Source organism: Schistocerca nitens, chromosome 1, assembly GCF_023898315.1.
Source record: "Schistocerca nitens isolate TAMUIC-IGC-003100 chromosome 1, iqSchNite1.1, whole genome shotgun sequence".
NCBI lineage: Eukaryota > Metazoa > Arthropoda > Insecta > Orthoptera > Acrididae > Schistocerca > Schistocerca nitens.
In genome coordinates, this window is record NC_064614.1 from 353,745,610 (window position 1) to 353,772,049 (window position 26,440).

The window sequence follows — 26,440 nt, forward strand, 5'->3', positions numbered from 1 at the left end:
TGTGGCTCATCTGTAAAAGACATTGGGTATAGAACAGGAGACTGTTTTAAGTAATGCCGTAATGTTGGGGATCCCCACCTGCTCGGATTAAATAAATGCAGTGAAGCAATTCAGAATCGTGCTGCTAGCCTTATCATAAGTTGGTTCGAGCAACACTCGATATTACGGAGATTTTTAGTAAACTCAAGTGGGGAACGCTATTGAGAAAATTTAGAGAACCTACGTTTGAGGCTGACTGAAGAAAGATTCTACAGCCGCTAGCTTACATTTCACGTGAGGACCACGAAGACGAGAGAAATTAGGGCTCGTACGGAGGCATATAGACACAGTCGGTTTTTCCCTCGCTCCATTTGCGAGAGGAACAGGAAAGGGAATGGCTAGTACTGATGCAAACTACCATCCGCAACGTATCTTTATGATGGCTTGCGTAGTATGTACGTAGTTGCCCTAATTATGGCGAGGGAATCTTCCAGCAAGATAAATGCCAGTGTCACAAGGCCAGAATCGTATTACAGCGGTCTGAGTAGCATGGTAGTGAACTCACGTCGACGTCTCGCTACTAATTTCGTGATCTAAACCCGGTTGAATATATCTCGCCGGCCGCGGTGGTCTCGCGGTTCTAGGCGCGCAGTCCGGAACCGCGCGACTGCTACGGTCGCAGGTTCGAATCCTGCCTCGGGTATGGTTGTGTGTGATGTCGTTAGGTTAGTTAGGTTTAACTAGTTCTAAGTTCTAGGGGACTGATGACCTAAGATGTTAAGTCCCATAGTGCTCAGAACCATTTGAACCATTTTTTTTAAATATATCTCGGAAGTAGTAGGCGCCAGCTGTGGGCGGGCCAGTACACCACCTGTAATTTACGGGAATTGCGTGGATATACTCGTACGTAGACATCTGGTGCCATATATCTCAGGAAACCTACCAAGGGCTTGTTGAATCTGTGCAACACAGAACCGCTGCTGTATTGCGTTACAATGGTGGACCCAATATCGTTTTAAGCAGGTGATCATAATGTTTTGGTTCATCTGTATTTGATGTGTTTTGTTGTCATATTTCTTCAATACGTTAATGGACATGTTGCACCAGATACCCCTCTTCGACATAGTTTTCTTGGAAAACTGTAACTTTAAAATACGGTTGTTCTCTCTGCTCCCTCCCCCTTTTTAGTCATTTTCATTCCTTCATCGAATATCGGATGGTGTGCTATGACAAAGTGGCGATTACATTTCTTTGTCTGAAGCATTCTTAGAAAGCCTGTTTAATTTGCCCAGAAGTAGCTATGTTTACCGGGATAATTTGAATCGAGGTGGTAGTTAACAAAATGAAATGCCTGAAAGAAAATTTTCTGGCTGAACAAGAAGCTGAGACCGAGCGAGGTGGCGCGGTGCTAAGCACACTAGACTTGTTTCGGGGGGACGACGGTTTAAACCCGATTCCGTCTATCCAGATTTAGGATTTCTATTATTTTCCTAAATAGCTCCAGGTAGCTGCTGGGGTGGCACCTTTGAAAGGGCAAGCCCGACTTCCTTACCCATCCTTTAAATATTCCGAGCTTTCGTGCTCCGTCTCTAATGACGTCTACGTCTGCGGGTCAGTCCCTAATCTTCCTTCCTTCCTTTCGACGCTGAGCCGGTATACAATTACGTCTACATATGTATTCTGCAACCCCTTCTACAGTACATTGTCCATAGAGTTCTTGTCAAAAAAACTATCGGAATCGTTAGATAGCTGTTTCACATGCCGTCTAAAATTTGACTTGAGCCGCTGTAAGAACTTCAAGAAATATCCGACGTGTCTTTACAGATATATAGTCATTATTTTAAGAACTTTTTTTATTACAAGAAGTCGTTTAATGTATATTTCACCTGTAATTTCAAGCTCAGTTCCGTCATATTGTTGCGAATTCCTAGTAGTTTGTGAGCCACTCTTTGGTGTAGATATTTATTACCATAGTCGCTGCAGCTATTTTATGAAAAATAACCTGCTTTACTGCTCCCACACGTAAGCACAGTGTTATCATAAAGATCAGTAACATTGAACAGAGGTACCAGGTGGTATTCGTTACTGCTTTTTCCATTATTAAGGTCTCTTAGTGGGTCAGCTTCTGCTAAATACTGTCCCAAACATAAGTCAGCAAAGTAATAAATATTTTCTGTCTGGTGACTTTTTGGTATACAGCCAGTACCGCTTTCTGTGATTTCCAAATCAAATTTTTATGCATATACAGTCCATTTGCACATGTTACGATGTTTTTTGATGAGACAGAAACGACACGTAATTATCGAACAACTGAATTCGCAAGTCACTGTACGGACGATAACTCAGAACTACTATCAATCGACCTTTTTTTATTTCGATGTATTGGCTTCTGGGTCGTGCCCATTCAGTCATCTCAGTAATTGAAATACGATACGATACTGTATTTGAGACGATTTTCTTGTAAGTTACGATGATACGAACGTAAGGACAACACAACACCCAGTCCCCGAGGGGAGAAAAATCTCCACTCGGTCGGGAATCGAACCCAAACCCTTTCGGTTAGCAATCAGCCGCGCAGCTACCGAGGCGGTCAACAACTGACTTGAAAACATGTCCATAGCTACATCTATAAACACCAAAGATATTACATGGCGGTAAAATTTGAATCTCAACAATCCCCCTCAATTTTTACAATTACAAATTAAGAATTGAGTCTAAAGTTCGTGGCTTTAGGATTGAAGTCCAAGTCTTTCAACACATTTCTCGTGCTTTGGTGGAGGAAGAGCCTTCTTCAGTACATCTGTTATATTTTCTGTTGGCTGATACTCCAGTTTCAGCAGATACTCTTGTAGACGTGTATTATGAAGTGATATTTTATATGAATGTGCTTAGTCTTCGAATGAAAAACGGGATTATGTGCTAATTTTACAATTGATTGTCATTTAACAGTTTGGTGATGACAGTTTTCCTCTACCAAGCTCCTTCATAAATTTTGACAGGCGAATTGCTTCCTTGTAAAGAAAACTTAATTTCTACTAAAGGTTGCTGTTCTAACGAAATGTACTAAAATTATTTTCTTCTTCCTCAGCTTGTAGCTGAACGGAGTTTTCGTAGGTGCTGTCTAAGGCAACCCATTTTGACATTTTGGTATCGTTGCTAAAGTTTTTAGCAGCTGTGAATGGAACATAACAGGAAATAATCATTCTGTAATACAGTCACTATTTTATGGTGTTTAATTGAGGACATATTTTTGTCGTTTATCAGCCCGTGAATCGGTAATGCATGGATGAAAAATTTGTCAGAATTGAAACTCTCTAAGCGCTGTCACTGTGCGAATGGGTGGCTTCAGCGTAAAGGTCAAAGTAGCTGTAGTCTGTATATGAATCCGTGCGTATTTTGCTGCTGTTATTCCCAGTAGTGGTGGATCTTTAACATCTGACTACCGACTGCCACCGAGCGAGGTGGCGCAGTGGTTAGACACTGGACTCGCATTCGGGAGGACGACGGTTCAATCCCGCGTCCGGCCATCCCGATTTAGGTTTTCCGTGATTTCCCTAAATCGCTCCAGGCAAATGCCGGGATGGTTCCTTTCAAAGGGCACGGCCGACTTCCTTCCCTAATCCGATGAGACCGATGACCTCGCTGTCTGGTCTCCTTCCCCAAACAACCAACCTACCGACTGCCTCTCTACACAAAATTATTTGTCTTTTCGGGTATCTCTTCAAGAATTTCGTGGAAAGATAATTACATTTTTTTTTATAAATACACGGTGAATTTTCATTCGAAAGTAAATGAAAGTTTACGTCTCGGAAACCGGTAGTCATTGTTGAAGCCCTCGCTCATAGCAAACGGCGTTTGCAGTGCGCTGTAGCTGGTGGCATGTAACGTTTCCTGTCCCGCTGTAACGGTCCGTGTCCGGCTGCTGTGAGCCTCGCGTTCGCGTTTCTGCTTTGTATGAATGGAACTCCAAATGTTGTACCTCGATTTAATATGATATTGGCACAGAGTTGGCTTTAAATGTTGCTAGTAACTGCACATTTTCTCGTGAATGGGAGTAAATGTTCGAAGCATTTGCTTTTTAATTTCAGAGCCTCCTAAATGAGCATTCTTGAGTTGATATTGTTTCGCTGGACATCCGCAAACGTACGAGCTATGAAATTATAATAAGAAAGAAGATTAGGAACGTCCAGTCGACGAGATGGATATCCAATCGGGGGTTTGAATAAGAGTTAATTCGAGTCCATCGAACAGAAGAGTCCAAATATGATTTGGGGAGCGTTGAGGGCCACCTCTGATTCTGCGTAGATTGTTCGTGCATCTCGTCAGGGGGAGCAGTTTTGTGGAATCTCAAGAGATACTGTCAATCGATAACTGTGGAATTATTTTATTCCACAGTCAGTGATAGCTGCAAGTTCTTGTTTTGTTATTGCAGAAAATTCTCGTTAGCCTTTATAAACTTTCTAAATACGTATAAGACCTTGGAATTTTTTCTCATAAATTAAAACTATTACGAGCTTCCTGGAAATCTGAGACGATTGTAGTATAAGGAGAAACATGCGTCGAAAAAGATCATGAAACAGTAAATCCAATTGATTAAAATTTGCACCAGCAGTAAATCAGATTTTTTCCTTTTATTTATTGTCAGTGATTGGAAGTCGGGTGGTTCCAATCGATGTCAAGTTCAGACAAGGCACTCACTGTCATTTTCCCGTGAACGTGCTGCCACTGAAATGTCCAAAATCACATTTGTGACAACACAATTTGCTCTCGAGTATCCGTTGGCCAACACTCATTGAATATTGTATCGTTACGAAGTCAGTTGTTGTTTACTTTCAGGGAAAGGATTTCCCGGCAGTTGACGTTATTTGTCGATTAGGGATTACTATTGCACTTCGCTACCGTAGGCATATTAAATTTGGTAGCAGTGCAAAATATCTGAAATTGCGTCATGATAATATAATTTGTCATCGATAATGTATAATAAAATCAGTTCTTCGGTGCGTACACGTGCCCTACTGTGGTTTTTTTAAACTTCTGCTTTGTCCTGGAATGTTCTGATGTCTTGTGGTTCTCGCAGATTTTGCTTCAGCGCGACGTTGAAGCAATATGCGTATGTTTAGTTAGTAACTTCTGACGAATGGCCTTCCTTTGGTCTCACGGACTTCACTGCAGCTAACAAGCTATGGATGGAGACTACTGTGCTCCGCGAAATGGGTTGAATTGCTCCGCTTCTCTAAGAATAATCTAAGCAGTGACTTCCGTAGTGGTAATCGTGTTTTAATTTCGTTTCTGCCTTGAAATGTTTACATTGGCGGCGATTAATCAGTTCAGTAACGCGATGCATTACTTCGTAAAGCGACGTATACGAAAATTATTAATCAAAAGAATACAAATACGTAGTGCTCCATTCCTTAAGGTCTTTTCTGTACTTGTTGCTGTTACTAAAAGCGGATTATCATTTCTTTACCCAGGCGTTATCAATGTTTTAGTAATGGTAGTCACTCTTAGTTTATAGTAGAACCCGATATAAATAAATTATTGAACAGATGCGTCGAAGTTCTGTGGGTGGTGAAAATCATCAGGATCCAATCAACTTCATATAAAGTGAATAACATGGGACCAACGAATTGTGCCGTTTCTCCGAAAGACAAGAACATTGGCCGCTTCCTCTTTGTAACATGGATAAAAACTTCTTAAAATGACGTAGATGGATTACGTTACATCTATATTCGGTGGCCCAAGAGATGTGCGAATACATTTAACGCACTTTGCATTGAAAGACGAAGTCATGGGACACACATCCTTGAACTATCAGTGAAACATCTCCCTACTAGGACTGTGTGATTCCAGGTTGAGATAAAAACCATCAAACACAACCAATGTTTTGTCGGACTGTGGTTTGCAAACTGCTATTGTCTATGACAAAAAGGCTAAACTACTGCAGTTATCTTTGTCAGTAACTTTTATTTTTCCCCACGACGCGTTTCGAGGATTCTCACCTACATTTGCAGGTAGGTCTGTGGTTTACGTTACAGTTTTGTTTGCTAGATTTGGCCACTTGTCTGTTTTGAACTGCCTTGTTCTAGAAATGAGGTATAACTTAAAGTAATTTTCGTCATAGGGCAGTGGAATTACAATTGTAAACTGTAAATAAAGCTACTTAAAAGATGGTTCAGCAGAAAGAGCTCTTGAGGGTCGCTGTAAGTACATGTGTTCATCAATATTTTTAAATGATAAGACTGGAAAGATTTAAACACTTATATACGTGTTATTTTCATCTTTAATTTGTTTTGTAAGCTGGTATTGTTCTTTAGACAACAAGGCGCTATATTTCTACATCTGTAGAATCTCTGGACTGTTTGTCGTTCTTAAGACATACACCAGAAAACAAAAATAAAAGAAATACTACAGAAGGAAAATAAAAAGTACACACTGTAAAACAGTTGACATAAAAGTTTCCTGGCTGTGGTACCGCATCATAATGTATAAAACTACTGCTGCTGAAGAACAACCAACGTTTCGGCTACGGTTGCAGCGGCATTCTTCTGGGTCTGCTGGCTTCGAAACGTTGGTTTTTCCCCAGCAGCAGTAACTTTATACATTATGACGCTGTACCATAACCAGAAAACTTTTATGTCGACTGACTCTGGCCGCGGAAGCCTACGCAATTGTGTGTAAAACAATTGTAAAAGAACATATTAAGCAAAGCACAATAAAAAAACGGGATGTCAGCCACAACGGAGGAGATATCAACTGCAGATAGTAGTCTCTCGGTGCCGATCTCTAGCTTCATCCTCCACAGCTGTCAGCTCCACTTGCTTAAAGATTGTTAGTAGTCGATCCTTCCGTCACTTCCTTGGACGTCCAGCGGATTGAGAATGGAGAACTCGGTTAGGGAACGATCCATCAGCTCGAAAGATGCGACAAAATTACTGTAGCCTCCTGAGCCAAAGCGTGATCTTCTAAACCAATGCTATAGGTCGTCTTCCGTTCTTCGTTCCCATTTACCTTCCATTGTATTGTAGACGTACCCACAGATCTTTCGAAGTGCCTTCTTTTCGAAGGTACAGATTGCTTCTTGAGTTGTTGATAACGTCGCCCAGGTTTCACACCCATATAGAAGTATCGGCCCTGCTAGTGTCATATGCTGCTGAATCTTATTCTTCTGTGATATTAGACAATAAATTATTCACACTAAAAATAGGCTATTAGCGGTTTTGTGATGCACTTCTTTGGTCACTTCCTGTTTTATTAGTCAGTGTGGATCGCAGGCACTTGAATTCTTGAAGTCGTTCGAATGTACTCGTATGCCTGTCAACATCAGTGGAGGGTAGGAGAGCTTGACGGCATATAACATCGAAATATTTTATCATCGTTCACTACGTGCTCAATTTACTCCGCATTGCGGAGAAATCGAGAAGTATCATCCTATACTTGCTCCAGGGTGTCGCCAAGAATGACAGCATCGTCAGCATATTTGTTTCCACCTTCTCAGTTTCTCTGATAGACAGCTGTCACGGGTTACTTTTTCCAAGGCCAATTTGAATAATAATGGCGCCAACGGTGTTCTTATCTCAATCCATTTCGAATACTGAATGATAGCGGTAGTAGGTTGCCGAACCGCACATGACAAGTCGATTGAGAGTAGCAAGCTGCAATATGTCGGATGTATTTCGATGGGATGTCAAATTTCTTTTGGCCTTTTTCCATAACATGGAGCGACCAACTCTCTCATAAGCTTGTCGAAAATCAGTGAAGATGTGTAATTTTCGATCAATCTATCAGCTGCATCAGAGTACTTACGTGACAGAGTCGACCGTCCAGAAGCGAAGCCACATTGATGGGGCCCTACAGTTCCTTCAGCCAGTGGTTTCATGGGGTTGAGGAGCAGCGTTGTAAATACTTAATAAACAATTTCAAGTAATGAAATACTTGGATTCTTGTGTAGCACCACGCTTCTTGAAGATGGGACATATAATTGCGAGAATTATTTCTGCCGACCATCAGAATTTCATCTCCCAAACGGAGCATCCCAGCTGTGATACCAATACGTCCGGAATCTTGTTGTTTTGAGGGCCTTTACGCAACAATGTATGAAATTGGGCCTGCATCTGAGTTGTCATCGCTCTTGGAATGTCATGATTCAGCAAGTTTTCAAAATGTTTTTGAGTAGATTTTTGCTTTGATGATACCACTTCACAAGTCTCATTTGTTAGAATCAAGGTATGACGTCGGCAGACACCTGTGGAAAACCTTGAGGGCTAGAAAAAGAAGCTTGTGACGACTTTGATTCTTCATCTGCCATGAAGAGACATTTATGGTATTCCCGTTTCTTCTTCTTCGTGAAATTTCTGTTACGCCTGGCCTCGTAATAAGCTATTCCTTGCGTCTTCAGACAGTTGTTCTGGCCATTTTACCCTCTTCGATGATCTACTCTCCACGAGTTTCCGACATTTTTGTGTGGGAGCCATTTATTGGTGAAAAGTATGCTGACAGCGACTCTTAGGGTTCTTTCAGCTGGAACATCTTGTTAAGTAGCTTTATTTATTGTTTAAAAATTATAATTCCAATTCTATAACAGGATAACAAGTGCGAATTAAAACTTACTTCCAACGACATACAGTTCAAAACAAACAATTGGTCGCAGCTAGCAAACGAAACTGGAAACCAATCATCTGAATGAAGATAATGATGCAAGTCCTCGAAACGTGTAGTGGGAGAAAATGAGTGACTGACGTAGATAAGTGTTTTTGTTTGTCTTTTGTGACATAAATCAATGCGCGTACAAATACAGTTACACGGTTAAACTAGGGTTTTAATTTAAAAACAAGAGGCTTAAACAATAGTTCTATTTTTTCTTTGCTGCATCTATTTTGTGGAGCTGTTATGGCTCTACAGAGATGGAAAAACAGCTCGGAGCACATTGGCAATTTCTCTCTCCGCGCATACCTTTCAGGTATCTTTCTCATTGAACACAAAGCAAGAACCGTGCTTCCATTCAGTTACATTTTGTCACCACTGAGACCTGCAAGAAACAAGTACCGTTAATGGACAGAAAAGATCTAGGATGGCGACTGTGTGTTGCTCATCGGTTACTAAAGATTTTATAATCTCACGTGTTTCAAAAATTCGTTCATTGGAGGACAACTGTACTGCAGGAAAAAAAGGTCGATGTACGTCCAGCGGACCATAACGATTAGGAACTAAACGAAGATTTTGTTTGACACAGTAAGCTAGAGACAATAGTGAGCGGGTTAGGAACGGCATTTTTTTTACTAACGTCGTGGACTTAAGAGTTTAAGAATAACGTTGTTACTGTACATTCGCAAATAGTATGTCTAACAAAGAGTGCCTTGTGTCTCTTTGATGCTATTTGCCGTCTCTTTTTCAGTTATATATGAGTTAATTTCCAACTGTACTGATCGAACAACTTCACAACAGCGTGACGAATATTTAGGAATTAGATTTGTGAAGAATTTCCAGGATTATTTTCATACACATTGTTCTTACACGACGTACTTAACAGCGAACTTCATGAGAAACGAATTGATCGATCGTGACCGGCGCTGACTGATGCCGGTTTCCAGTTTGTCTGAAGACTTGTTTGATGCAGCTCGATACAGGTTTTAATTTATTGATCCAATGAAACGAGGACTTTGCTGTCTTAGCTACACGCTGAAAACTTTCACAGTTTTGATATTTTGTTAAATATTACTTTGACTCATTTATGTGTTATATAGAAACACCTCAAATTTTCACTTGTATGCTCTTGCATATTATAATGCGATGATTCCCGAATTTCGTAGAACGGAGATATTTCTACGGCGGTTTCCATGCAACTTAGCCACTTTCTAACCGCAGAGCACATAATCACTGACACAGTTTTCGTTGGCAGTTTTTCTAACTGCTGCGGTAATGTGTAGAGGTTTAAGTAAATTCGTATGAGTCACTTTATAGGCCCGCCGTTATTTTTTCTAGGTGAATAGAGGCATTTATTACCCACGAGTAACTGCGTGAAAAAAAGGGGTGGCTGTCATCAGATTTGTCGTTCACCCTTATTTAGCACCTGACTGCAGCGTCCGTACAGTTTGATACGCGAATCTGCTAGGCACCAACTGGGCACGTATCGCGGATTTATTCTCTTAAAGAGCCCAGTTTAAAGTGTTACGCTGCACCAGACTAAGAGGGTTGCCTTCTGTCAGACTGACTAAAGGCACTAAGAGACCAATGAAAAACTTCAGTATATTATACAGAAAAAAAAAACTGGAACGCAAGTCACCTTATAGCCATACGATGTGTACAATTGATGATAGTGAATTTGCAGACTGAGCATTATAAAAGGTGGAGCGAAGAAACATGCCGCAGGAAAGATCAGGTCTTGTAGAGTTAAACTTTTTAAAGCAAGTTTGATATCTTTTATTTTAGTAATATGCCTACGTGATTATCGTGTGACGTGTGAGATGCGAATAGAATTGTAGATCTCGCTGTAATAGCTCTCCAAAACTAGAAATGTTATTAAAAATTCTGGTTTCCATATTTCGCTGTATATGTTTCTGAAGTCGACATATACCATTCAGAATTTTTCCGAGGAACTACGCCTATTAACAAATTGCTGTTCCTTGTACTGTGTAGCCCTCTTCGTCCCACTTTATTCTTTATTGCTTGAAAGTATACCAGTCGGTCGATCTGACCCACATACATGTATCTTTGTAAATTTTCATTTGTTAATAAGCGAATTTCCAGTTTAAGGCTTGCACATTCTCTTCCCTGTTGTTTTTGGTGGAATTCGGGAGTTTACTACTTAATTACAGTCAGATGATTTTGTTGAACATTCAGGAAAAGTAATAGTACTGTAATGCCGCCGCAACTGTTAAGACTACGGATTCTTCTATTGACCGTACTACCGAATTGTATAGTTTTAGACATTCTCTTCGCTGGGACTCTTTGTCGGCGGCCCCTCTGGGGTAATACAGTGAATGAGCAGGCTTCCTGCGTCGACGCACTGTAAGCCCCAGCACGTGTTCAAAGTGATCAGTCGGCTTCATGTCAGCAGATAGAGCAGACCATTTCATTCTGTTGATTCTTGCCCCCTGGTGTTAATGGTCACTAGCTTTGGACTGCATGTTCGTGCTTTATCCTCTTGCAAGACTAACATATCATCGATGTGAGCTATAGAGCTGGACAGTCCTCAAATTACCACCGATGGGCATGGCAGGCGCAACGTCCGACATCTGTGACTGCGGCACCTTGCTAAACCGTGAGGATGCTTGCCCGATTGCTGGCTGTCGATCATCAGGTTCCAGACAAATCCTGAACTTGCCGATAAATAGAAACCTCAGTCATTAATACAGGTTTCGAAGCAAGTGTTCTCTTGCCTACTTCGGTGCTGGGAGGTTTTACTGTTGTTGGTAATGGATGCGTAAAGGCCAAATTCACAGTGTACAGATATTTATTTACTATTATTGTCAACACAACTCTCCAGTTGACCCCAAAAGGCAATGCACAGACCTGTTGCAGTCTCCTCAAGTGTATCTACGAGCCATAATTTGTAACTATGTCATCAGCTGGCGATAATTGCCAGCAACCATTACGGCGCGGTTCGAGCTGAGGCGATACGATACGATACGCGATGCGACACTTAATACGTTGCAGAAGCAATTCACATCGGTGGAACGCATGCAAACAAAATGGAAGCGGCGTAACAGGTTCACGCTAGGACGACAGGGATATAACTCCGATACGCATCATACCGTAACAGGACGTGCTGGTCGCTCCACGCAATTCGTATCGCACGATACACCGGGAATAAAATTTCCTCCTTGGATATGGCGGGAGGAAACTTTTAAATTTGAAATGGAAACCGCTATTTATTTTTTTTTCGGATTCTCCATAAAAAAGTAATCAAGTTTTGTCTGAAACATTTTTTAAACCATTGACAGATGGCGCTGAAATCGAGAAAAATTAAAATTGGGGAAGAACTTTTTGCAAAATGTATCCTACCCGCCACAATTTTTGATGGAGGGAGGCGGAATGGTATTAAAATCTCGTTAGGGAACTCTTCACACTTGCGTTACTCATCCTACTGTGGCGCTACCGTGGCCAAACTGCGAACTATGACTCAGAATAAAGGTCGGTGCAATGCGATCAGACGTCATTTCACTTTCAGATTGTAAACCGTAAACCTCAAACTGACGAAAGTAAATTATTCTTTAGCGAAACGTGGCTCACTATCCTCCTACAGATGTTGATATGAAGTTAATTTTAGGTGAATGTCTTAACAATTACGCTGAAGCTGCGCAATTGTATGCGGATCGTTTCCCAAACAGACGACATCCAAGCGAAAACATTATTCGTAATTGCCCTCAACGAGCTCGAAATGGATACATGCCCCGCCCACCTCGTCATCGCGAATACAATGAAAATGACGCTCGTACCCTTACCGTTCTCGCCTGTGTTCAACGGGATGAGTAGTCGTGCGATTCAGAGACAAACAGGAATACCGAAATCAACCGTTTTTGAGGATTTTTAAGGCACATAAATATCGTGCATATAATATCACACTGATACAGGCATTAACGCCGAAAGATAAGCAAACAGGCGTGCATTTCTGCCAAAGGGCCTTGGAAATGACAAGAGGCGACAGATATTTTTTTTTTTTAATGGTCTGGTGTGGAAACTTAAACGGATACTTGATAGGACCATATTTTTTTTGACCGAAATGTTACTGGGGAATCTTATATACAACTTCTCCGGGATGATTTGTTGGAGCTAATGGAAGATGTTGATTTAGAAACCATGCAACAAATGTGGTACCCACAGGACGGAGCAGCTCCCCATTATGGTAAATATGTGCGGAACGTTTTAAATTTACGGTACCCTGGTCTGTGGATAGGACGCGGCGGACCAATTCAGTGGCTTCCACGTTCACCAGACCTAACATCTACTGATTTTTACTTGTGGGGTTATTTAAAAAATATTGTTTGACAGACAGCCCACAACCCGAAATGATATGGAGCATCGCATTCGAAGAGTTTGTGCAGCCATACCACGGGACGTGCTACTCAAAACGGGGACAACTTTCGCAAACGATTGACTTTATGCATTGAAGCAAATGGGGATAATTTAGAACAATTTCTTCGTGGCCAATTTCATTAATGAGGGACCCTAAATTGTGAGAGGCAAGGGGACTCTCACTAATGAAGCACCCCATGGGAACATCATTCTACTGCGTCAGTGTCGTTGTTCCTGGGTAATGCTAAAAGTAGGATACAGTACATTTTGTCCAAAAATAGCTTAATTTGGCATAACGAAAGTATTGATGCACATTTTTCATCGATTTGATACCTCTTTGTCGGATAATTCTAAATATATCAGAGTTCTTCCCCAATATTATTTTTTTCTCAATTTCAACACCTCCTGTCAATGGTTTAAAAAAATGTTTCAGACAAAACTTGATTACTTTTTTATGGAGAATCCTAATCTGCAATAAAAATGGGTGTTTCCATTTAAGATTTAAAAGTTGCCTGCACCCCACCCAAGGGGGCAGGGGCTGGAGTTCACGTGTAGTATCATTTGATGTCCCGCTTTGAGCTTACGAACTTGTCTTAACCACTATTTTTACCCAAGTATAGTTTTCAAGATAATCTCATCTGAAACTTCAGATGGACCACCCTGCATATTGGCTTTGGGCATTCGAAGTAGTTGCCGACTTTCGAGTAATTCATTCAGTAAACTACAAAGTAAACCTATACAGCAATGCATAGTGTTGTTAAGCAGACCACTCTGGCAATTTCCTCTGTCTTATCGTGGCGACTGTGACATCAGACATCACAGCATGGTGTCACGTAGTACTCACCAGTCTAGTATTGAGCTCCCTTGGATACACAAACAGCATTGTTCCCATCCATGATTTGATACGCAACGTTCTCTATGCGACTTTTTCTGAGACTACATTTTTATTTACGCCGCGTTGGTACCACAGGGTTCTCCCAGAGGAACGTCTTCTAGCATCAGTGCGAGGCGGTTTGTTAGGAGACTGCGATAGTTATGCGCGTTGAGTGTTCCATCTATGAAAAACAGGCCTATGAGCTGATGGCTCACTATCCCACACCACACATTTACACACCACGGACGCTGATGTTCCACCTGACGAAGCCAACAGGGATTGTGGACAAACCAGTAGCACATAGTGCTGTGGTCTTCCTGGCTGATAGGTAAATGTGGCTTCATTACTAAACAAGTGCATTATACATCTGAAGTATCCTGTCTTAACGCCCAGGCAGAAGTTAACATGATTCTCATAATCATTTTGATGGAGCTCTTGATGGAAAGCGATATGACAGGAATGGAGCCTATGTCGATAGAGAATGTGTAGGACTCTGCCTGCCTGATGCCACTTTCTCGTGCGATTGCTAGGGTGCTAACTTGTGGATCAACTGCAACTTATTTTGTGTGTTACACTGTCTAGGCGATACGCTAGCACTTTTTCGTTAATGGTTGAAGAGGTTGATAAATAATTGCCGAGATGGTTGATATCTATTGGCATATTATGTCGCATAAACCGTGCAACAACGAACTGCATTCTTCCTATACCCACCGTACACCATAAGCATGTCGGCTTTTTCAGCATTGGTAAATCCCGTCGTCCTCTCATGACCTAGTGCTTGGGCTGTCTCACTCTGACCAGCAAGTTGCAGTCTACTCAAGGCAAACATAACATCATAGAACCTAGCAACTATGCAGGTTGACCGGCACAAACAAGTGTCGGTGTTGAAACTTTGCAAAATACGTTCACATAAAACTCGCACTAGAATCCTGCAGCAAACACCACTGACGTCCTAATTTACCCGACTTTGTTTTTTAATGTCAATAACCTTTGTTCCATATAAAAAAGTGTATTATTGCACAAAGAAATACACTTTCTAAGTATTATTACATTCTGTTGATTGACTAACAATATGAGCCCCTGACTGCCAATGCATGCTGGGAAAAACGCACAACAGTTACACATTTCATTTCCGCAATATTAGCAGTGCAAGTCTTACTTAATTCACCCTGTATACAGTTCTCTTTTTGTGACGGGAGTCGCCGGTACGCCGTACCTGTACCTCTGACAAAAACAGCATTAAAATAGCATTTTAAGATGTCTAAATTTCAAAAACACAAAGAAAACGGTATCGGTTACTCACTGTACTGGCGTCCCCACACCACCAATTCCTTTCTGCTTTGTAAATATGCCATCATCAGTGCTTCACAAACTGAGATTCTATTAGGAACCATTGTTATTGGAAAGCGTGCATTTTGGTGAAATTGGCGCTTTGTTTGTTAATCACCAATCAGGTGATGGAATGGTGAAGACTTTACACTCTTATTCGAGGGGAGATAATCCTCATTTAGATTTGCCGCTGTTGCCCTAAAGCCCAGTAGACAAAAAACCTTAAAACACCATTATCCTTCCCTCATCCTCGCTTCTTCATCTGTACTGCTGCTTCGCCTCTCTTGAATCGAACTGTTAGGCAAGCTTGAAGAGAAAAGTGACACTACTTCACACATTTGTATGTGTGTAAACCTACATAGAGCGGCTGCGGCCTGTTATCTAGGCTATAGATTTTGTAGTTTCATACGTCACTTCTGGCAACAAAGTCTCACTCATAATTTTTCAGTGACAGTACTGTTTAAATCTTTTGCAGGAATTCTCAGCTTTCTCTGATGGCTGAAACAGTATAATCATGAATTCTGATTACTGTCGCAGCTGTAGGAGCTAATAATAAATCCCTCGTGTAGAATTTCTAATTGTTAACCGTATTGTAATTAGTGTATTACTCGTAACATCGTGGAGATGAGGAAATCAGAAACCATATGGTCCAAACGTCTGGTGTTGGTGTTCTTTAGAAGTAGAGTAGCAGTGATTATAAAATGTTTCATTAGGTCTCCCTCTCCCTCCTCTTTGTCGCCGTCATCCTCCTCCTCCCATTAGTAGCACTTCCGAAAAGCAGAGGAACTGCAGAAATTACGTCTTTTGAGTTGAAATTGGTACATCGCTTACAGTATTATCACATGCAAAATATCAGGTATTTCAATACCTCATTGTACAAATACTTTGAACAGCACAGCGGTTGCCTTGCACATTAGCTTTTTTTTTTTTTTTTTTTTTTTTTTTTTTTTTTTTTTTTTTTTTTTTTCATGCTTGTAATTACTGGTTTCTTAGGCCATTAGCGTCTTTCCTCCAGCATAAATTTAATTTTGATTAAATAGTATGTTGTGGCACTGTTAATCCAGTTTTGGAAATTACAATTATTTCCGTGATTTGCTCCATAATTTTTTTTGTTTGTTTCAGGCAAGTCGATATGGCAGTTGGTATTAGAGCAATTCGACGATCTTCTAGTTAAAATTTTGCTGCTTGCAGCCATCATATCATTCGTAAGTATTTACTTTGTCACAATTAAAAGTTCGACTTTAGTTATAATATAGAAATAGTACATGTTCATCCACAGCCAGTTTAAAGCACAAGCTACTCTAGCGGCCTCTTGCGGTGCCAAGCTGAAGTGCGCCAGAGGTGGCAAAGCACAAAAAAATTTAGAGTCTTACCAAGAGTCTAAGGAAAGGCAAGTAAGTTCGGGGGGTGGGGGTGATGTGGTGCTTGTGTGGACACATTTCCGGTCTGGTCCAGTGTTTATCACCCTTGCAGAATAAGCTGCAGAAATGTTTGATCACGTTTCCTTCCAGTACATATAACCCTCCCCCTCTCCCCCACCCTCCCCCTCTCCCCCACCCTCCCCCTCTCCCCCACCCTCCCCCATAGTCATTTAAGCAGTGGGCTGTGTCTTTAAGGGAATTGGAATCTGGCAGGAACGAAAGGAATTTGGAAGGAACTGGCTCTGGCCCAGTGAGGGACCAACCCCAGCATTTACCTAAACTGAAAATGGGAAACCACGGAGTCCCATAAAGGATGCCAGCGGATGGATTCGGACCACTTCATCTCCCAAATCTAGTGGTTGCTAGTGCAGCGCCTTTTGGCGCCAACCAACCTTACTTGGTGGAGAATTTGAAAAAAATGGTTATTGTGCATTTTTTTTCTAATAAGATAAAATGTGTCATAACAAAAGATGGAATGGTGGTATTGCATGTACATGCTTCGTTATTTGATAATGCATGAGTGCGTTCATATTTTAATATTTAATTGTGCAGGGAATTCTTGGCTTCAGTTATTCTAGTATTACAAGTGCGTAAATTGATTTTGAACAAAAGGAGGTGGGGGAAAGAAGCAGGGCATAGTTGGTTCAGACAAATTCAAGCAGCTAGCTGAAAAAAATCTTTTAGAAACAAATGTATTATAGAATGTGCTGTCATCACACATTACTTGTGCCCTCCACTAACCCCTCCCCATTGTTTCATATCAGAATTGATTTTCACAAGTGAGGGCCTTCCAGGTGATAAGTTTGGGCAATATTTTGCCATTTGGGCTGAAAACAATGTGATTTTGAGCAAATTTATGAAAGAACTGCAACCATGGCTGTTTGGGCGATATTTTTGTTGACCAACACAATGTTTGGGAACGCTGGAAAATCCAAGTGTGTTTTTATGCACTGATTTTAATATAATGTTATTTGTAATAATTTTTACTATCCGCTGCCTTGTAAAACACTGAAGTTTTGCGACTTCAAAATTCTACCTGTCACCTACTAACAAATCCAGTGTTAACATTAAACTTCTTTAGATCGGTAATTAGGTTATTATTGTAATGCATACAAATTTGTAACTTACCATAATGCTGTTGGATGAATCAGCATTGATTTTCCTCTTCTTTCTTGTTGCAAACTTATCCATAATTAGAAACTATCACAACAGTGCACAGCAAAAATAAATAAAAGACAACACATATATCAAATTTGACTGCAAGTAAGAACTGAACTGATTTACGAAACAACTGAAGTTGAGTAAGGCCATAAATGTACAGTGGTTGGTCTTGGCTAAAGTAAGGATAGTGCAATCTGTGTATAGATGGTTTAAATCCATCAGTGCCCTTGTTGACTAATTATAATATGTATCCCTTTTTTGCAATATGATTGAATATCAGAATATAAGGTATAATAAAAAGTTTCCATTCGAAGGCCATACATTCCAGAATTGGTGTGCCACTCAGGCAAAATTGCAGTGATAATTGAAGCAATCATCCCAATGACTCACCAGGTTGAAGAAACCCATTTGCGAAAACACCGTGTGCTGCTGCGTGAAGAAGTTCGAAAGTGCAGGCTGCACATCCTCATCTGAAAGGTATTGTTGACCTTTGAAGTCCTTTTTTTAAGGGGACTGAAGGCATGGGAATCTTACTGGGCCGATGACGACTGTAGGATGGGTGCTCGAGTGTCTCCTGCTTGAGTTCATTATCATGAAGCAGCAGAACCCCTTGTCATACCATTCCACAATGGTGGTTTCCGATAGACATGCTGCCCATAAAAATCGTCATCCCCGAATGGATGTAGCAGTGTTTCTTATTTGGCAGCCTAGAAAAAAATAACAGCACATCAGTCCTGTTTGGATGCAGTTGGTAATAACGTTGCCACACTTATGTTCCCTCATTTACTTCATGCAAGTTGGAACGACACAAATGCCACACACATCCCTTGCCTTCAAGTCGGTGCTTATATACCTGCATCAGAGTAGCGCTACATTGCATCTACGCTGCAGCAACACCCTCAAACTGAAACTTCTTGATCATCCCTTGTATCTTTCAATTTCACTACACGGCAACTAGGTCATGTGTAATTTAATTCAGGTGATTAGGGGAGGGGGATGGGAGGTCCGGACCCAGTGGACCCCCTCTTTGGCTACGTCCTTGGCCTGGGATGCACCGATTTGGAACAAGTGCCACACAAGTGTCAGATTTCATTCGGGAAGTTATCTGCCACACTGGTGTAAATCGCTGCCTGTGAGTCACTAGTGATATTTTGCAACACACATGAAACCACTGTCATTGTGTTCAACATGAATTTGTACCAAAAATTCTGCAATGCATATGGAAATGGCATGATAACAAGTCAAAACAGACATGCCAGCAAGAAGTTAAATGTTTGTGGAAGGAAGTTAAGCTGAATTTCACTGACATGAATTCTCTTAGTGATCATAAAATCAAGAGACTGGAAAGCTACACAATCACATGGTTCAAGAGAAGGCACAAACAATGTTGTCTTTCATTTGCAAAGTAAGTAAATGTCCAGTGACATTTAAAGTGTATAATACACCAATAAAAGGTCAATTTTTTTAGGGGATCCATCAGTCATTAGTACTGTTTTTGTACAGCCTTTTTGTCCTTCTGTCTGTCCATCCAAATACTACACAGTGTTGGCATATTTAAATATTGTTATTAATCACATGTTGAAAATAATTGTTGAATACACTTTCTAAGTAAAATGTGGTTTTATTAAAGTGTTCTTATCAATGTTTACAACAGCTAAAATCTTACTCATTTTTACATATTTACCTGGGTTCAATTCCCAGCTGGGTTGGAGATGTTATGATATGTTATCTGCTCGGGGGACTGTTGTTATACACACACACACACGTTATGGAAGTCATAAAAAAAATGCCGTACAATCATTTCATTTCTCATGTATCAATTTTGAAATATAATAAATTGTTGGGAGGAATAGCTGGAGCTCGCAGTTGATGGGTTGGAATGATAAATTGTGAGTAAACCATGGATTACAACTGGATGGCAGAGAAACATTGTGGTGTAAGTTAAAATAGCTACTTATTCAATAACAAAGGTTTTGTATTTGACACTACAGAAAAAATCAATGAACCATGTACAGTAACTTTCAATAAAGTTTTAGAGATTGCCATACACCACTATGCACTATAACAGATTGGTCGTGGTGTATTCTGAACAGCTGGATATCTCAAAACTGCAAAACATTGACTTGCAAGACTTTTTTCTCAGCCATCCAATTATTACAGAACTTTTTAGAATGGCAAGATGGAACTTTCACACTCGTACATTTATCTTGAAGTTGAATTTATTAAGATAACATTTTTGAGTTCCAGATACTCAGTCTCATGTTCTGTGTTAATAATATTGCACCTAGCAGCTGAAAATACTACTGGCATAATTATGGATTCATTGAAATTCAATCAGAATGGTGGCTTCCCTGTAGTCTTTCATAATCGAATATGTAAAGGATAAACTGTGCTCATGGATCTTGCAATTTCCATTAAAAACATTTAAATGTAATGTTGTCCATGTTAATATCAGTAGCTTTCAGGAAATTATTAAACATTAACCCTCAGGCTACCAGTACAAAATGTAGTCGGGGAACCCTTTCAGCATCACCAAATAGTATCTGATCAAGAATTCAGGGGGGTCTAGTTTTTCAAAGCCACTCATCATTTGATTGTATTTCATTCTGGTTATATCTTGCTTTCTGCCAGTCCATGAAAAATAAATTTGGTTTATTTAAATTAGTCTTAAATTGTTGCCTTAGATGTTACATCCTTAATAACATCAGAAATCTATTGATAAAAGTAGTGCATCATTTCTTAAAACATATATATCTCAAATTGGACAACACTATTATTTCTAAAGTAAAGTTTCTGTTGCAGGTTCTTGCCTTGTTTGAAGAGCATGAAGATTCAGTCACTGCATTTGTTGAACCTTTTGTTATTCTGCTTATTCTCATTGCCAACGCTGTGGTTGGTGTTTGGCAGGTAATAATTTTATATAACGTCAAAAGATAATAACCTTATGTTTCTCTCTCTCTCTCTCTCTCTCTCTGTCTCTCTCTCTCTCTCTCTCTCTCTCTGTCTCTCTCTCTCTCTCTCTGTGTGTGTGTGTGTGTGTGTGTGTGTGTGTGTGTGTGTGTGTGTGTGTGTGTATGTGTGTGTGTGTGTTTAATTCTTTGCACAGTTCTCCCATAAATTTCACTTTTGATTATGTCTGAGTTTTTTTAATTTTTGCATGTTTGTTGCCTCCTGATCGAATCCAAATCCAGCTAGTATTCCGAAAAGATATTCTTGCTCTCTGCTATCAAATGCTCTTTTAAAATTGACTGATGTAATGATGCATCCTTTGTTTGCTGTGTTACAAAAATATGTTATTGAATTCTTCAGGCTAAAATTTTATTCTGTACACGATCACACTTTCCTGAATGTACCCTGATATTTGCCGGATTCGTATCTAGTTGTGGCTCAGTTTGGTTGAAGAGAAATTTGGATAGAATCCTGTAGGGCTACAAATTGTGTTAAAACTAAAAGAACATTGTAATGCATGTGGAGAGAGAGAAATAGTAGTTACAGATAAGCAAAAATTCATTTTACTCATTTCACACTTCTGTATGCTCCAGGAACGAAATGCTGAATCTGCAATTGAAGCGTTAAAAGAGTATGAGCCTGAAATGGGCAAAGTAGTAAGAGGTGATAAATCTGGAGTGCAAAAAATCCGTGCCAAAGAAATTGTTCCAGGAGATATTGTGGAGATCTCAGGTATCAATATTTTCATTTGTTCATTTAGAAGTTAAGATATATTAATAGGTGTATTTGTTTAGTTTTAAATTCTGCTTGGAATCGAGATGGCTTTTCTGGTCTCGTAGTATACCAATTGTTTCATAATTTATTGGTTTCTGTCTGACTGGCTTTTGTAAATTGTTTAACATGAGTAGTTGATTATGGCCCACAAGTTCACTTCTGATTGGAACTGTTAACTAATAATATGAGTTTGTTGCAAAAAATATAATTGTTGGTAAACTAAAATGGTGCACAGAGACTAGCAATATATTTTAATAAAAATGCCCATTTTGCTCTATCAGTCAGTTTTTGTGTAACATCTGCATTTCATTTCCTTTGCCTATTTTATCTACTTCTAATTACATGAAAAGTAAGCAAAAAGTGAATTGTCTTTAAACAATTTTAAGAAGTTTTATAACAATACAGTATTTGTTCTTCCCTTGTGCGTTATGCGAGTGTAACTTCAAAGAAAACGTTTTCGTAGCGAGTTAAATATTTCTAAATAAAACACAATTTCAACAAAAGCGAGCTTAATTACTGATAGTGTAACAGCCAGAACTAATAGAAAAACGCGACTTATCAGTAGCGGCTGCGAAATACCACACACCCCTCAGTTTTGCAAGCTTTAACTTAAATGCTGTTTATGTGTGAATGGAAATTTCTCCACTCCCTCAAGAGATTTTTGTTTTGTCACATTTTTCTTTCCTTTCTTTTTCGTTCTTGGCACAACACTTTGCTGCCTGACATAACCTCTTTGTAGTTTATACGACCTGTTAAAGAAACTCACCAAACGATGTACAATCGTCTGCAATATTTTTGTGATTATGTAGTTTGAATTCAGTAAGTAACTGCCCATTATTTGCCAAAAGATATCTGATACTATCTGAAATGACTTTTAAATCAAAAAGCAGGCCTAGAGTATTCCTGACTATGAAATGTAAAATGGGATCTGCTTGCTGCAACATTTTCAAATGAAACCTGTAACATGTTATTATTATCTACTCATTTTTTCCATATACAGGATTGTAATAGTTTATAAGATGAGAATCAGTAATACTGAAAACAGCTATTCTGTAACTTTTGTTTACTTTAATTTTTTGTGTGATTATATCAAGTAATGTAGTGTTCCACTGAAATCTCATTTAATCAATATGTAACTATTGTCTTTCTCAGTGGGTGACAAGATTCCAGCTGACATTCGACTTGTAAAAATTTTCTCCACTACTCTGAGGATTGACCAGTCAATTCTGACTGGGGAATCTGTGTCAGTTATAAAGCATACAGACCCAGTACCAGACCCTCGAGCTGTAAACCAGGTTAGATTGGAACTGTATACATTATGTATGATACTTTTAGCATGTTTCAGTGTTACGGAATAGTGACCATAGGTCACAGTGCAAAATATGATGATAATATGAGAGTAGAATGTAGTCTGTTGCTTGTCTTAGTGCCATATGCTTCCTTGTGACATACTGATCTAGTTCTGCATTCAGCCAGTGTTAAGTGACTGTTGGACAAGGATCATCATAATCATCATCATCATTGCACAAGGACCCCTCTACACTTTTCAATGCATTACAGTTTTCTAGTATCATCTACACACCTTCCATTTTATTGTCTTCTTGTCTCATATCTTGGTGTGTGGCAAAGAACTTTCTTTGTCCATTCATTCACCTGGCTACATATGCTGCCCACCTCTACTTAATCTATAATCACACCTTCCACTCCAATTCGTTTTCTGATAAATTTATTTGTTTACTAGTCTCACCCAGTGCACCTCACTAGTACTCACTGAATAATTGTCAATTTATGAATAGTTTTTATGTTAAAAATGCCTCAGTGCCATAAGTCAAAACTGGCAATACCTGCTGATTTAAATCTTAGTTTTAAAACTCTGTTTAGTTTTTCAGCAGATATTTGATTGTTCTTGACACACTCTAGCCTGAAAGGTCTATTTCTGTAGTCTCTTTACAATTCAACACATATTCCACACCACATATCTCTCTTTCTTTAACACTGTGCATTGCTTCTGATCTCTCCCAAACGTTTTTCTTTGTGATGTTGCAGTGCAAATTTGTTCATATTCTCCACTTTCACCCCCCCCCCCCCCCCACTTTTTCTGATTTATCTTCCCTTTCTCCGTATCTCCCAGCAGATTTTGTGTTTTCATGTTTGTCTATTATTTGCGCCAATGTGTCTGATTTATGTTGTTTATCGTCTCTCCACTTAATTTCTGCACACTAACTTGATCTTTTGGTTAGCTTGAATGATTATTCAGACAATTATCTCTCATCTTAAAACTTTCTTCAAGTTTGGTGTGCAGGAACATGGTTTTTGTATTGTTGTTGTTCGCAAATGTCACCACGCTTTTGTCTGATTTCTCTTTCACCATCTTCAATTAGATGTTGCTCTATCTTATTAAATTACTAGTATAAATTTCCTATTTTCAATCTTCATTGCATCCTGTAGTGTACCCGGCCTCTTGACAGCTCCTTCAGTACAGGAAAGTATGTACAGAAATATAACAATATCTACTTTTACAAAATTGAAATTAGAGCTTACAATTTGAAAATCTTTGTTACAGGACAAGAAGAATATCCTCTTCTCAGGTACTAATGTAGCAGCTGGAAAAGCTCGTGGTGTTGTGATTGGAACAGGTCTTGCAACAGCCATTGGTATGTATAACATTACATACAAATATCTTAGTTTTTAATAAACATTACATTAATTGAAAACGATTTTAAATTCAACAACACTCATTTCCATAGCCAAATATTTATACCATCAATTTTCATAAAATTCTTGTGGGTTGTAGAGCACATTGTATTGTAAAATGTACCAATGTTTTTGCTAATATTGCCAGTGATCTTCTTCAGTGTGTATAATGCTATTGTGGTATGCTCTTTTATACTGTGAAAAAGCATATACAACAATATGCTGCAGTGATATTGCACACCCTGATCAAGGCCATTTGCAATATTGATTGAAATGTTGTTATATTTTACAACCTGACATGATCAACAACTCAGATTTTTTTGATGGAAATTGGTTCTGGCCACATAGATCTAGCAACTTAAATTTATTCCATCAATAATAATGAAAGGGGCAGGGGACAGGGTTTGTGGGGTGGATGAGGTTAAAACAATGCTGCCAAGCTGCAAAATAGACATGAAATTAGTATGTATGAAGGATGACCTTTGATGAATGTTGTGATGATAAGTTCAACAGGACCAGAGCAGATTGTCTTCCTTAGGCACATTAAAATGAGCTAATGCTTCATATGTATAATTACTCAGATGCTAACAGTATGTGAAATCTAACTACCATTTCTTTTCTTTCTGTGGTACTGAAATGTTAAGGATTCATCTAATACTTGTAGATTTAAAACTCATGTTATTAAGAGTGGCATGCAGATTGTAACCCATGTACATCAATGATATTTCAGGTAAGATCAGAACTGAGATGTCAGAAACAGAAGAGATCAAGACTCCTCTTCAGCAGAAGTTGGATGAATTTGGTGAACAACTGTCGAAAGTGATATCCGTTATATGTGTTGCTGTATGGGCGATCAACATTGGCCACTTCAATGACCCAGCTCATGGGGGCTCCTGGATTAAGGTACCTTTTTTAATTAATTGCTATTTATATGTCATACCTTTGCTTACAAATTTTGCCAAGGCACTCTTGTCCAATTTTTTTATAAGAAAGAGAGGCCACTGAGCTTTTAATGTGAGTGTCTCATAGAGCTTATAAATTTATAGGGTGCAGTTTACTACTTCAAGATTGCAGTAGCGCTGGCCGTTGCTGCTATTCCTGAGGGTCTCCCAGCTGTCATCACTACTTGTTTGGCCTTGGGCACAAGGCGTATGGCTAAGAAGAACGCAATTGTCCGATCTCTGCCCTCAGTGGAGACCCTGGGTTGTACTTCTGTCATTTGCTCTGACAAGACAGGAACATTGACAACAAATCAGATGTCTGTCAGCAGGTAATTGATCTTAGAAGGAGCAAGTTTTATGAAAAGGTTGAGTCCTCATCTCTGTAGTCAACTATTCACCACCATCATGATTTTTCCGGATGTTCAGCAACAACCAGAAAGATATGGTTTCTCTGAAGTTTGTCACCGAATCAATGTTCACACTAAACAATATTAAAATACCTTTTTACTTGTACAAAAAGTTGTTTGTTCACATGTAGGATTAATTAAACCTTTAAAACAAGGAGTCTGTAATTACGTGTCACTCCAGTCATTACCTATAAATGCTATAGGATCATTTACACACACATACTATGTTTCATAGTTTTGAGATCTCAGCTGGCTACAAAGAAAGCACTTGCAACCTTATTGTTTTTGCCTTGCATGTCACTGTGCGCTATTAAACATTTGCATAAATTGTTAACTTTTTTGCACATGATCACCACGAAGCTTAAATATGTACTAGCAAGGCTGTACATTCCTTTGCAAAATATATTACGTTGCACCACCAAAGGGACACCTATTTGCAATGCATGTTATTTACATACTTCTCAGTTGTCTTTTCCTCATTCATCCTTTATGAATTATCATAATGTAACTTGCTAGTAATGCCATCTTTTGCCCTTTTTTTCTCACATTTCATTACTACTACTCCAAATCACTTCTGTTCACTCAAAAGTGCCACTGCCCATTAGTTAGTTGTTGTTGTCATCGTTAGTGCTGCTGCTGCTGCTGCTGTTGCTGCTGCTACTACTACTACTACTACTACTACTACTACCACCACCACCACCACCACCACCACCACCACCACCTAACAGTCATTTCTATCAGTTTCATTATCATTGAAATATAATAGCAAACTAGTATTTCATGTCATCTCAATCATTGGAAAGCAAAATATTTTAACTGAAGGTAAAGCAAAAACAACTTCATATGTTGCTTCTTCTGAAACACTAAATTTTCTGTAAGTGGACATGTACTATGAACACA

At 39.4% G+C, this 26,440-nt stretch overlaps 1 protein-coding gene across 5 annotated transcripts in view; it reads left to right on the forward strand.

Annotated features, from left to right (window-relative positions):
• The window catches only part of LOC126248773 (calcium-transporting ATPase sarcoplasmic/endoplasmic reticulum type), a 91,752-nt gene that overhangs the window by 36,192 nt on the left and 29,120 nt on the right, over nucleotides 1-26,440 (forward strand). For all 5 annotated transcript variants that reach the window (XR_007545539.1, XM_049950159.1, XM_049950167.1 and 2 more), the window contains exons 4-10: nucleotides 16,316-16,398; nucleotides 20,578-20,682; nucleotides 21,318-21,456; nucleotides 22,651-22,793; nucleotides 24,062-24,152; nucleotides 24,923-25,095; nucleotides 25,239-25,462. Coding sequence is in view for 4 of the 5 variants with exons in the window: in XM_049950159.1 (XP_049806116.1) it covers nucleotides 16,316-16,398; nucleotides 20,578-20,682; nucleotides 21,318-21,456; nucleotides 22,651-22,793; nucleotides 24,062-24,152; nucleotides 24,923-25,095; nucleotides 25,239-25,462 (958 nt within the window). In the remaining variant the exon portion in view is untranslated. The remainder of the gene's footprint in view (nucleotides 1-16,315; nucleotides 16,399-20,577; nucleotides 20,683-21,317; nucleotides 21,457-22,650; nucleotides 22,794-24,061; nucleotides 24,153-24,922; nucleotides 25,096-25,238; nucleotides 25,463-26,440) is intronic.